The sequence below is a fragment of the Gigantopelta aegis genome, chromosome 4 (genome assembly GCF_016097555.1).
Source record: "Gigantopelta aegis isolate Gae_Host chromosome 4, Gae_host_genome, whole genome shotgun sequence".
Classification (NCBI taxonomy): domain Eukaryota; kingdom Metazoa; phylum Mollusca; class Gastropoda; order Neomphalida; family Peltospiridae; genus Gigantopelta; species Gigantopelta aegis.
Genome location: NC_054702.1, coordinates 47,524,459 through 47,538,825, shown reverse-complemented (window position 1 = coordinate 47,538,825; position 14,367 = coordinate 47,524,459). Strand labels below are relative to the sequence as shown.

General features: G+C 34.9%; 1 protein-coding gene across 2 annotated transcripts in view; it reads right to left on the bottom strand.

Annotated features, from left to right (window-relative positions):
* Window positions 1-608: 608 nt before the first annotated feature.
* Window positions 609-14,367, bottom strand: part of LOC121370635 (transcriptional repressor protein YY1-like) — a 46,748-nt gene continuing 32,989 nt past the window's right edge. Inside the window, exons 8-9 of one of the 2 annotated variants that reach the window (XM_041496000.1) lie at window positions 11,877-11,972; window positions 609-2,314 (exon numbers count right to left, since the gene is read on the bottom strand). In XM_041496000.1, coding sequence (XP_041351934.1) covers window positions 11,918-11,972 — 55 coding nt within the window. In that variant the 3' untranslated portion in view covers window positions 609-2,314; window positions 11,877-11,917. The remainder of the gene's footprint in view (window positions 2,315-11,876; window positions 11,973-14,367) is intronic. The other variant, XM_041496002.1, reaches the window with a different exon arrangement.

Genomic DNA, 14,367 nt, shown 5'->3' with positions numbered 1-14,367 from the left:
AAAAAGTGACTGTTGTTGACCGTAACCCAATGGAGCTCGATTTAACCCAATGGCTGCTCAATAACAATATCAAATCCAAACTGTCCAGTGAAATTCTTACTTAACTGTGATAGTACAAATGATATAAATGATTGTTAGAAATAATATTATTATTTGTTTTAAACCTGTTTTTGAGGAAATGTAAGTAGTAAAATATTACACCCTTGTCTGCCAGATACCATTCATCTTGTAAACCATTTTAAACCATTTTTGAAAGATAAATAATAATACCTAATGTCCTCTCATGCAGTTACAAGGTACTCGGTTCAGTTGAGGGCATATTTTCCAAATGTATGACACCACACACTTTTTCCAAATGTATGACACCACACATATTTTTCAAATGTATGACACCACACATTTTTCAAATGTATGACATCACACATATTTTTCAAATGTATGACATCACACATATTTTTCAAATGTATGACATCACACATATTTTTCAAATGTATGGCATCACACATATTTTTCAAATGTATGACATCACACACATTTTTCAAACATAGTGCATGATTACTCAGTAAGCCTGCTGATTTTGTGTATCCCAGACTCAGGTGATATCAAAATACCTCATTACCACCATCTGGATCCTTCTGGTGTTCTTTATTGCGACAGTTGAAAACAAAAAACGAAGGAAAAAGCTACTTGTAGTAGTACTACATAACAAAGCAAATGAACTTGAGTGCCAAAAACTTCCGACATATTCTGTTTAAAATGCAGAATAACGGTTTAACTTAACAAGAAATTCTATTAAATCTGGTTTTAATTTTATCATGTACATGTACATGTAAATAAATACGGCTTCTGAGATTTCAAAACAGGTCTTCTTGTATCTTCAACAAACAACAGTGCTACAAAATGTTCAACGCTAAACAATGTGTATGTCTATAAGAAAGAATCTTTCACTTTTCTCTTCATTTAAATACAAGTCATTCCTAAATAAATAATATACTTGAAGAACACAAACAGTTCTGAACATACCTCATTAAGCTCATCAGTACTTGACATCAACCAATGCCAATATTTCAGAGAAAACTGTCAATGCAGCCCAGCACTGTTAAATAATATTGGCTAAATGTAGGTAATCAATTCAGCTACTGTAGGTCCATGCCATATAACTGCTCTTTATTAATTTGATTCATAAATATTGTTTTTTAAATTACAAATGTAGATTCACAAACCCAATTTACGTGAAACTGACAATATATACCGGATCAGGACACATTTTTGTCATATATTATAAATCAGTTTAGAACAATACATAACATTTCATCTGGTTCATACATTGTAGATTTCTAGATCATATGAATACCAGAGTTCAGTGTACTGTTGCAAAGCACTTTAAAAATTAAATAGGATTCAAAGTGTATGAGACTTACTTTCCAGTTATACTATACTATTGTTATCTACTGTTCATTTAAGATCTTTCGCTGTAAATGACAGTGGCTGTGCATTTTGTGTAGGTCTGGACATTTGACAATCTCTTCTGCTACAGTCTATGTTACAAAGGAATCAGTTTGTTATTCTGTTGTAGTCCAGTGTGTTACAATTAAACCTTTTTTCCCTCAACCAGGCTTCTTAGTTCCAGACACAACATATATCTGCATCATTAACAAGATGCTGATCTTGTAACACCGTTATTGAAACAAAGGTCAATCATAGAAATAAATCTTGAATGAGACCAAACCTCACTTTCGGTGTTATTGAACAAATTAGAAAATGTTTTAGTTCTTAAATACATTATCCTCCATTCATCTTGAAATAGATGGTTCACATTCAATGTGTGGACAGAGAGTGCTAACACACTACAGCTGATGTTGGTCTAGTTATTGGTAGTCAGTATGTGTACACTATTATATACACTGTTCAGTTGGAGTGGTCAGTACAGGAACACTGTCTGTATATGTTAACACTGTTCTTTTCAAAGTAGTCCACAGGTATATGTATAACAACTATATATTAACACTGTTCTAAGACGTTTCTCGCAGAATGGTCCAACAAATCAAAACCACACCTGGTCCACAACATAAACCTTGATCCGGTTTTACAACAATCCATATATCTCCTCTTCACGTCCACATACATCTTGTGTGTTCCTTACATCCACACATACCTTGTCAGTTCCGTAAATCCACATACACTGTCTGTTCTGTAAGACCACATATAACTTGTCTGTTCCATAACAGTCCACTGTTACTTCAGCATTAATTTTGTTTGTTATATATCCAAGAAACTAATTTCAAATGGTTGAGGAAAATCAGACGCAGATACTCTGAAATTAAAAAAAAGAAGTGTAAATCTACATGTAATAGATACCCATTTCTTATTTGAAAAAACCCCGATGGCAAAAATGCATCTCCAATAAATGCAGCAGGATGGAGCTAGACCACACACTTCCAAAGTCCATATTGGACCTACTAACCAATGCAGAACATTGCAGTGCTTCCTAAGCCTGTACCTCCACCAATATACCCACCACTGAATGCAAGAGAATAGAGCTTTTGACAGCATGATTAAACATGCCGGCCTGATGCATCTTTTCAATGTGGTTGTTTCAAGTCAACTTTTACAAGCACACAGTGCTGCTGTTTCATGGCCAATAACAATGATTTTTAGGGTCTAAACTAACATTCCACGATGTAACAAATTGAAGCTAAATTTATCAGAACCTCAAATAAAAATAAAAGCTGAAGTGGGTCCAATTTCACAAATCATTGTAAGCCTAGTTTGGCACGTACACATAATTATTATCCACATAGTTCAAGATATTCAAGGAAATATAATCAGTATAACCCATGTGTGTTATAATGATTTCAAATGCACCACGAATGACGTAATTTTGTTTAGCGACGTCATAACTTAATGTGGCTTCCTCATTGTAAACGCTTATCAAAAATGACGTCATTTCGTCATCTCTTTTTAGTTACGTTTCAAACGTTTTGACATGGTCCTAGTTTGTGATTCATAAAAATAATACTTTGGATAATAAAGAAATGATTACACTCACATGTGAGTCATACTGATTTTACAAAACTTGTGTCAGGATTCATGCATACAATAATCCTGACACTTGTTTCATAAAATCAGTACGACTCGCACACGAGTGTAATAATATTTAATGAGCTTAATTTTGTGCCATTTATTTTGTTCAAACTAAATTTTTTAAATTGGTGACAATATTTTGTGTTGAGTTTAAACCTTGGATAACTGTTATGTATGCTAGAGTTGGGCAGTATTGAAATTTCAGGTTCGGTATCGGTATTTTGGGAGTGATTTACCTCGGTATCGGTACGGTATTTGGTATTGATACAATACCAATATTGAGAGGTATTTTCGGTATACTTGGCTTTAAATGCATGCCCGAGTTAAGTCATCTAAATAAAATTAAATGCCATCTCTCTCTTTCTCATCTCTATCTTCTTTTCAGCTATTATGCATTCGTCAGATATATTGTTAGTGCTTTACTAAATGCCGGATAACATTTCAATACCCAAATTTCTGTATTTTAAAATTTGCTCAGTACGGTAAATTGGTATTGACATAATACAGATACCGAACGGTAAATACAGTATACCACCCAGCTCTAATGTATGCCTCCCATCCTCACTTTATAAGTCTGAAGGTGATACAGAAAATGGTGGGAAAGGGAATGAGTATTTGTTAATGACAAATCAGCATATTTTAAACAACAGCTTATTTGGTGTGTAATATACTTTTTTGACTCAGGGATTGAAATAGTGGCCTTCAAAAAGCAGTCCATTTTTTACATTTAGCAGGTAAATAGAAATTGACCAGCTTAACCAAAAACAATCACAGGTCCCTTTTGAACAGACAGATATGTACAATTATATGTATCTCATGGTTCGCTTATAGTTTTTCTATAATGCTCTAAAATACATCTAGAGGTCCTAATTTTTCCTAATGCTATCTTATTTCCAGCAAGTTATAACTTTTTGTAACAGGCCATATTTTTTCGTAGCAGGCCATGTTTCTTCTGGCCTGCTATGTTAACAAAATAACGACAGGTGATATTTTAATTCTTATTTCAAGCCTTGCTACTCCCACCAAAACAAAGCAGTGTCCGAATCATGTGGTACTGTGGTGAGGATGGCAGAAAACCTGAGTTCATCTAGAATAATGGTTGATTTTTAAGTATCAATCTACTTTAAAGTTGGTTTTGTTTAACACCACCACTAGAGCACATTGATATACCGTACCGGTACCAGTCATGGTGCAATTTAGTTTCTGCCTTTACCCTTCTCTTGTGGTCTTTCTTGAAATTAAAGAATGCTCAGAAGTTCAAACTGCCCAGTCAGTAGAGTGCTTAACTGAAGTGATTTCATTTTTGTGTGTGTAAAATAATGTTCAAGAAGCAGATTGGTATCAATCTGACATGCTCAGAAATGAGCTTTGTTTAGGTACAGTATAAAGGTTTTAAATTGTAAGATCATATCAGCTGTGTTTTCAAATGGGTATCACATCCCTGTGGTATATAAAAGGTCATGGTTTGTACTGTGATGTTTGAAAAAGTGCATATAAAAATGCCTTGCAACTAATGGAAAAATCATCAAATGTTTGACATCCAATAGCCAGTAATTAATAAATTAATAATAATAATATGCTCTAGTAGTGGCATTAAACAAAACATATTGTAACATTAATTTGGTTGTCATGTTTAACAAGAAACAGCAACCGTGTATCAGTGACTATAAAAGAAAAAATAAGCCTAATTGATTTTAAGATCTGATTTCATTACACCCCAGATGGCACAACTATGTTGGTTCGGACTGATCTCACCTCAATTTGCGACCAATTTGAGAAAACTCTGACCTTCACCTTTAGCAACCAGTTGTTTGTGTTTGAACAGAAAATATTTCCAGCATTAATTTTGGGAATTTAACCAGTCACGTAAGTACTTGGAACACAATATAAAATTTTAGTGAATAGGAGTATTTTTCTGATTCAGAAAATGTATGGATTTATATGTGAAATTACCAAGGTTTTGTGTAAACTGTCAAAAAATAAATTACCGCTTTGAAACATTTGCACCGAATTTACTTCTGCTTAGAGGTGTTGGCTCGACGTTGGCACAACATTGCACCGATGTTAGAAAGATACTCAAGTTCGAAAAACAAATACCTGTCATTATATTTGGTATGATAAATAATGAAACTAGAAAACAATTATCACCATTAAATATTTATAGTATGGAAATTCAAAACCAATGATTAGGCCATTAGAAATATTTTACAAAGGAAATTTAAATAGAAAAAGATATATTTTGAAAAAAATTGTAATTATAATAAATTTAATTAATAATTCTGTATTTAAATAATAGAAAAAGAAATCTCAGTTTGTTTGGAAACAAACTGGAAAAAAAAACCCACAAGCAAAATAAAGCAATAAAAAGATATTTTAAAAATCTTGTTATTAAGATCTCGGTATCGTATCATTCCAGGGAACATTTTGTTTCCAAACTCTTGTTATTAAGATCTCGGTATCGTATCATTCCAGGGAACATTTTGTTTCCAAACTCTTGATTAGTGGTATTTCTTGTCTATTGAAAATTGATTAGCAACTACTGTTTAATTTTTTTTAAATTGTGTAGTGATTTCTGATACTTGTGTAGCAAATTACAATGCAATACTGAACACAATGTTATCTGCATTCTCTCTTTCTCTCTCTTCTCTCTCCCTGTTTTCCTTTCTTATTTTATGAATGCTATGATTGTTATATATTTGTTTAAAGGTCCACAATCATGGCACATTATTAATACACAGTATATAAAACAAATACATAAACATTACAGTATTAAAAATGAAAAACAAAAATACCATCCCAGTTATTAATAAAGTGACTTTTTGTTAAACGCTTGAGGAAAAACCCCACTGCTCAGTCGATTTGACCCACATCAGACCTGTGAGGTAGCATCAGGCATTCTGTTAGTAGGTCAATATGCCGACAGCAGAGAATGATTGTTAGAAAAACAGCTGATTCTTAACAGACACTAGTTTAGACATTTTGGTCTTAACACATTTGTATATCTACTCTAATGGTACCTCGATTGGTGAGGAAGCGGTATATCAGCACGTTAACCTAATTACCTACCTACCTGTGAACAGCAGGACATAAGTTCAGTCCCAACTTTTTAAAGTGGGATATTAACATTTGACTAATAAAAAAAATGTGTTCAGATCAGAACACATTTAAAACAACAAGCAGAACAAAGAACATTATTTTATTGATTAATATCACATAAAATAGGGATCTGAATTTATTGTCTCAGAGACCGGCCTCAGTGGCATCGTGGTTAGGCCATCGGTCTACAGGCTGGTAGGTACTGGGTTCGGATCCCAGTCGAGGCATCGGATTTTTAATCCAGATACCGACTCCAAACCATGAGTGAGTGCTCCGCAAGGCTCCATGGGTAGGTGTAAACTACTTGCACCAACCAGTGATCCATAACTGGTTCAACAAAGGCCATGGTTTGTGCTATCCTGCCTGTGAGAAGCGCAAATAAAAGATCCCTTGCTGCTAATCGGAAAGAGTAGCCCATGTAGTGGCGACAGCGGGTTTCCTCTCAAAATCTGTGTGGTCCGTAACCATATGTCTGACGCCATATAACCATAAATAAAATGTGTTGAGTGCGTCGTTAAATAAAACATTTTTTTTTTTTATTATTGTCTCAACTCTCAGACAGATCGGTATGATGCAATGCAGGTATGAACACATGCAAATAATAATATGATTTATCTTGCTACTGACACCAGTTACTACAGGTGTTGTTCATTGTTTGTTAAGCTTTCAAAGAGGCGCAATTATTTCATAACACTTTCTGTGGTGTCCTAATTACTGGGAAACTGCCGTCATTGTTAAAAGGTGACCACTGGCAGACAGTAAGTATGATCTCATGTTGGTGCAGACAGTATAGGGGCAAGATCGCGCGCTAATTACTACATGAAAGGTTCTTTTGTTCTTGAATTTGCATCCTAAGTCCGGAATAGAAGGCATCCAGTGTCGACAGATTTTTTGTTTCCTAATAAATTAACGGTAGCTGAACGAGACTTTAAAACTGTGCCGGTTTACACATAATGCTAGTTTAGATAGATGCCAGTTTGGACAGAATGCACTCTCTGTGTGTGTGTGTGTGTGTGGTGTGTGTGTGTGTGGTGTGTGGTGTGTGTGTGTGTGTGTGTGTGTGTGTGTGTGTGTGTGTGTGTGTATACACACACACAAAATGTTTGTATTTAATTATGAAATACAAGCCCCATATTTTTTTATCATTCTAGGCTTGGTACCCTCCACTGGCATAGGCAGGATTTTATATTGGGATTGGGGGGTGGGGAGAACCCACACTATGTATACTGAGCCAAAAAAGAAACTTCCACTAATTTTGCTTGAACATAACTTGATGAAAACCAACCGGGGGAATAATTGTTATATATGCGTTTAAAGAGTGTTCCATGATGCATCGTTTGGTGCAAAAATCATGGCCATAGGTTAACAGAAACTGGGAGAAATTTTGACCAAGTGTGGTAGGGGTTAAAAAAAACCAAACCCACTTAATATGGCCACCTCTTGAATTGACCTCTGCAGTGCATCGCAGGCGCATAGAATTGACTAAAGTGTTGATTTCTGACTGTGGAATATTGTTCCATTCCCGAATGAGCACTTGACGAAGTTCTTTGACGTTAGCGGGTGGGTTGGGACGACGCCTCAATCGTCTGTCCAGACTATCCCAGACATGCTCGATGGGGTTGAGATCAGGACTTTTAGCAGGCCAGTCATCAATGAAATCAATGATATTTGTCCTAAGAAAATTTACAATGGTATTCCAGCGTCGCCGTATCCAACGAGTGTGTACACGTGCCCAATTAAGACGATTTAGACGATGATGTTGTGTTAAAACGCATCCGACGTAAGGACGTCGTGCATGTAAACTGTTGTCCCGCAGACGATTACGAACAGTTTGCCCACCGATTCAGTTATTATGAAGCCCAGGTGTGTTAGCAGCAGTAGCAGTGGCAGTTTGGAATCGATTGCGCAAATGCGTGTTCATGATATAGCAGTCTTGACCACGCGTTGTAAGTCATTGGTGCTTCCTGTCGTTCAAAATCTTACGCGAAGATTTCGTATTGCTCAACTAGAACTCCCAACATGCCTTGCAACGTCTTCTGTCGACATGCCAGCATCAAGCATGCCAATCGCCCGTTCGCGTAAATTATTGGGTATTCTTGGCATACTAAAAATGCTACAATGTAAAAAACTTTAATTTTTTTACATATTTTGAAGCGTTTTCGTTCACTTGACAACAATGTCAGTAAGACAAGTAAAACAAATTGACCGAATACTACACGGGACATGTCGAACCATGCATGCACGTGCAAATTGAATTTCACGTTGTCGACGATTAACAGTGCAAAAATAATCGATAAAATTCATGAATCCTGATAATACAGCTCAAGGCTAATACTACCTATATAATTTCATTACACAATGAATTCTTTAACACAACAAATACTATATGTACAAATCAGAAGTTTCTTTTTTTGTTCAGTATATGTACATGTGTATATATGAATTTATAAAATTAAATAGTTTAAAAAAAAAAAGTTTGATGGGGATGGGTTCCCGTAGGCCCCCTCCCTATGCCACTGCAGGGACGGCGCATGGCCTAACAGTTTTCAAGAGGTACTTATGTGGGTTATATTTGTTGTATCTGTGAAAATGTCCTCAACTGAATTTGAAAGAAGAGTCGTACCACTATATTTGACACTGCCGTCCCTGCTCCGAGACCCTCCCCGCCTCTCACCCTAGCTCTAGTTTAGCTCGTGCTCGTCATGGTTTTTTGTTCGCTGTATCATGCGCAATCGTAGAACATGTACCGGTGGGGATACAGGCTGGGAACGGATATGATTAAAAAAAAAAAAAAAATAGGTGTCATATTTATAGACCACCTTAAATAATTGTCGTAATCCCCAGGGATGAAATGGTCATTGCAGATCCTATCCCATCGTGATGGTCCTTTCCATTATGCACGGGTTCTGTTTAAGAACCACTTCCATGCAAACCCTGTGATTGTCGGTTTGTTTAAAGTTCGGAAAAACTGCTGCTTTGAATCATGCAACACTAAACAATGGTTCACCATATTTTACATTTGAAAACTATCTCCAAAACAATATTCCATCCATACAATTCAATTCAATATAATAAAAAAAATTGCGTTTTAAAATACACGTGTTCCACCTTCCCAGTAAAATTTCTGAAAGGCGTTTTGGCAAGTGATGGGGAAAATGCGACTTTTTACTGCGAATATATCAAAAACGAGTGATATTGAAAATTTCAGGCAATTTGCTTGAAATTTCATTAGTAAGGTGTGTGGACATAATGTAATATATTATTTGTTCACCAAAAAATAATCTTTCAAAACATTAATTCTAAATCCTGTGACATATTCTAACAAATCTTTAATATGTGATTTTAATATGCATGTTAAGAGCTGAACTATTAATATAACATCCACTTGCGACATATTTTATGATATTTAATGCTGCTGTATTTATATATTACATATAGATTGCCTATTTGAATTCTTTGGATGCATAACAGCAAAGGATGTAACTGAGAGACAATGGAGTGCATATTCACCCAGCCCTTGCCTGTCAGTACAACTAGGTTGGCAGGAGAAAAAAAAAATGGCATCAGGAAATTAATTCTCAGAAAGGTGATAAAAGGTATTATTATTACCCCTAATATCTTGGAATGTATCAAAGTGTTACGTCCCACTAGGAGTGTTACGTCCCACTTGACATTACAAATGATCACTGTCTGCATTTCTCAATTTAAAACATAATTATTTGGGTAATACCCGGTAATAGGATATTAGACTTGAAATAATTTTTATTTATCACTCACCTAGGAAAATGAAAATCATTTATTTGTGACATAAACTTGAAAAGAAATGGACACTCGTTTAAGATCCTATAATAAACTGTGCACAAACATGAAATATGTATTGTTTGTTAGAAATTTGTTAGTATATATTAAGTTTACAAAGATTAATTTTGCTAATAATTTAAGTTAAAAGCCATTAATTCAATAATGTTCGACTTCTAATTTCTTCAAGCTATAATTGGATTGTGACATAATTCTACATGTAATAAGTATTTAATAAATATGTATTTAATATTTGCCATTTCTTATTTTCTGAAGATGCTGCCAAAAACAGAAACATAAAAGAGGCAGGAGTGGAACTGCATCTTAGAAATTGGTTAAGCAATGCATCGGACTGAAGTGGGGGCCGTAAAAGGAAGTGAGTTTTTGCCATCAAATTTGACTATTTTCAGTTTATAATTTTATTACGGCTATTCCTTTTAAAAGTCATGGGGTGGGGAGGGAGGGCCTGAACATTTTTGGACCCCCTACCTACACATTTTCAGTATTTTTTAATAATGTTGAACATAGCAGAATCTGTATAAAGATATCCCTCTCCACATTTAGAAAAATCTTCAGGCTTACCCCCACCCATTTAAAAAAAAAGTAGCCCTTATATATATTTTTAAACATATTTAATGTGTAACAGTGAATAAGACAAGTAATGTCCATCAACATGGAACAAAATAAGAGAAAGCCTGTAGTTGTATATCACATCTGTATGTGGCAAGACGTAATAGCTAGGTTATTTAGTTATAGAATTATCAATAAGTAGTTTCATGGGGAAGGATGTAGCCCAGTGGTAAAGCGTTTGCTTGATGTGCAGTCAGTTTGGGATCGATCCCTGTCGGTGGGCCCATTTCTCGTTCCAGTTAGTGCATCACGACTTGTATATCAAAGGCTGTGGTATGTGCTATCCTGCCTGTAGGATGGTGCATATAAAAATCCCTTGCTACTAATGGATAAATATAGTGGGTTTCCTCTCTAAGACTATATGTCAAAATGACCAAATGTTTGACATTCAATAGCCGATGATTAATAGATCAATGTGCTCTAGTGGTGTCGTTAAAGAAAACAAGCTTTCATTTTAACTTGAGGGAAATGTTATATGCTATTTTTTTATAATAGTAAGTCTGAACAAGGTAACATTTGCGTATACTGAATACACACAAATAAACCTTTTATTTAGTGGTGTATACTTTAATTTTAAATAATTTCATTATCTTCTGCATTTGTCATTGCAGCACTTGAGGAGGAGAGGCAACGTGCAAGGCCAGCAGCCATTGAGACGTAGTCGGAATCCAAAAACGATGATGAACAAACTTGATATGTAGTCTGATAATAAATGTTATAACTGTGTTTTTGTTATTGTTAATTACATTGGCCCAGTGTTGGCATAATGATGGGCTAACTATATAACGCGGTATGAAAATGTTGGTGCAACGTAGAATTACCAACACTGAGCCAACATTGGCCAAACGGACAAAATGACCATGTGCCAACGTCGGCAGTTTACGTTGGGCCAACGGTATGGTATATGTTGGGACAGCATTATTTTGATAACTAAAGTATAAATACATTGTATTAATGGTTTTCCCGTATTTCTGAGCACAAAGGGAACCCTAAGACTAAAAACCAAATATTAACCAAATAATAATGGGCAGATAATTCCAACAGAAATTGTTAATGTGCTTTTCAAAAAAAAAAAGTTTAAAAAAGCAAAATAAAAATAATGAAAAGAAATCATACATATGTAAAATAATTTAAAATTAGTAAAAAAACCCCAATAAAAACAATATTTTGCTCAGCTTCCACCACATGATCCCAAATTGGTGAACTTGAAAATGTGAGCTGGTTTTATTAAATGCGAAAGAAAAAAAAGCAGTGCAAGCAAAACTTACACACATAGCCCTCATGGTAGGCAAGATGACAGGACCGGGCCCTATCCCCACCCCGGGGAGTCAGGAATGGTCACAAATGTCAAGTCCTCCACTGATCTGAAAATTACAACAACAGGTTTTGGTGCCATTGCAAACACTGACTAATAGCATTGGACACACAAGACACCCCTTGTTGCAAAATGTTCCTAACATTTCTCCAATGCCATGGAGCATACATGTACTATTTGCATTGAGAAAAAAAAAAAGTTAAAATAAACAGGTAAATTTTTAAATGTACAACCCTAAACCAAACTGGTGAAACAAAATGATGAACAGTGTTGTACACACAGAGAATAATACACAAGATGACTGATCTTACAACAAGTGGTTGCCATATGCATCTAACAAGTGAAAGCGAGTTACATACTTTTAGAAACCACAAGTTGTAAATCGTCTCCAATGGCCAGAAGTGTATTATTCTATTTCTTATACAACCTTAAAAAATCATTTTAAATATAGTTTAATGGCAAAACACTAAAGAGAAAGCCTCAGCATTAGGTTGGAAATGTGTAAGTTAATGACGTCATAATCATAAAAGATGTACTAAAATGATGTCATCCATTTATGGTTACTTGGGACACTTGGGATATGACTTCGTAACAGCCAATCACAAGTCTCAGAAGTGATCTACACCATATGTAGATCACATGTACACAGGCAAGCCTGGAAATAAGCGGCCGGTCACAGACATTGTCCGGTACAAATTTGTCATTCTTTGGCAGGTACAAAGTTAATTTTAACAGTCATTTTGTCTGACACAAATATTTTTTAAAACACTGATGATAGTAAGTGAGCAACCGTTTTAATAAAAAAAAAAAGGTCAAACGACACACGTGTTGAAGGTCAACTGTAGTCATTACATTTGCTATTAATAGACCCACCTCAGAGAATCCGTAATAGACCGATTTATTTCAAATGATTACGACGTAACCAGCGACAGATTTTCTTGACGGTCACCAATTTTTTTCAATATCATTTTGTTTTTATCAGTCCCATTGAATGGCATTTGTATATAACATAGTATTGTAAGAAACTACCGATAAAGGTTTAATGGCTTGTTTCAAGTTCAAACACCAAATATCATGACGTCGAGTTTGAGTTTCAGCAAAACTTTTTGTTAAAATATAGGTATAGAACATTACGACCGATAACATAAAAACTTGTTTGTGACAGTAGATAGCTGGCCATAAACTAAATTTGATAATGGTAAATTTGGTAAAAATTAGAGAGCTTTGGTTTACGTGATCATTCACATAACACGCCAAAAATGCGTGATCAGTATCTAGGTCACTGGGTCAGGAAATACCCACTGATAATTATAGTAAAACCGTAACTAGCGGTTCATATGAAACTACCACTGCAAGCATCAAGTTTCCAATTTGGTTCCTAATTTAGATTTCATGTAGTTAACGTACCGGTACACAATTAACCACGAAGCAACATACATTAGGTTACAGTGTTAAAACATTGTGAAACCCCAAATTAATGTATTCTGTGAAATCGTTGCTCAAAGTACATTTAGGCAAAATGCTTTTCCCAACTGTTAAGTGGTATAGTTATTAGAATGTACTGTAGTTTTAAACATATATTCTAAATGTTATTTCATTATCATTTTAATCAAACTAATTTCCACCCATTCAACTTCTTAAATGTACAGACCTTTATTGCTTTTATTGGTTTAAACACAACAATAACAACAGAGGGACTAGTTAGCATGTTTGTAAACTTGTGCCCAATCCTTTTAAAGTTAAAGTTCTGTAACAAAAAAAACTTTGCTACTTGCAACACAGCCACATGTCCAATTTTTCAGTATTAAGTGGAGTTTCGTTTTATTTAACAGTAACAATTTAAAAGAAATGAACACTTACTTGGTAATAGTATTATACAGTAAATATAAGTGTTTTGTACTACCGTATATCTTCGCCTGTAAGTCGATCTCGGCTATAAGTCGAGTCCCTAATTTCAAGCCCTGAAAACGTATTTTTTTATTGACCCGTTTATAAGTCGACCCATGAAAAACAACTTATAAATATTGAAATATTTCTTATTTTCAGCACATGAGAACAATAATGTACAATATTTGAACAAAAGAAAATTATTTTACAAACTTCGGTTTTCACGTTTTGTACATCGCAATATAATCAGACTATTCCAATCAAACCATCATTATTACATAGCATCAAAACGAAATATTCTCTTAGTAGAGAGTGAAAGCTGTTTGACTGTTACTGTATGGTACTGTACAGATGGTTTTGTGCACAGACAACAACTTTATTTATAAACACTGCCAACAGATCACTACGATAAAAATGAAAGTATCACATTTTGCCGCCATATTAATACATGTAAGGAGGATAACTCTGGAAAGTACACTGGTTTTTGTACCAAATGATGTGTGAAATGCAGAGATCAGTCTATTTTAAGGGAAAGCTCAGTAATATTCATTAAGTTA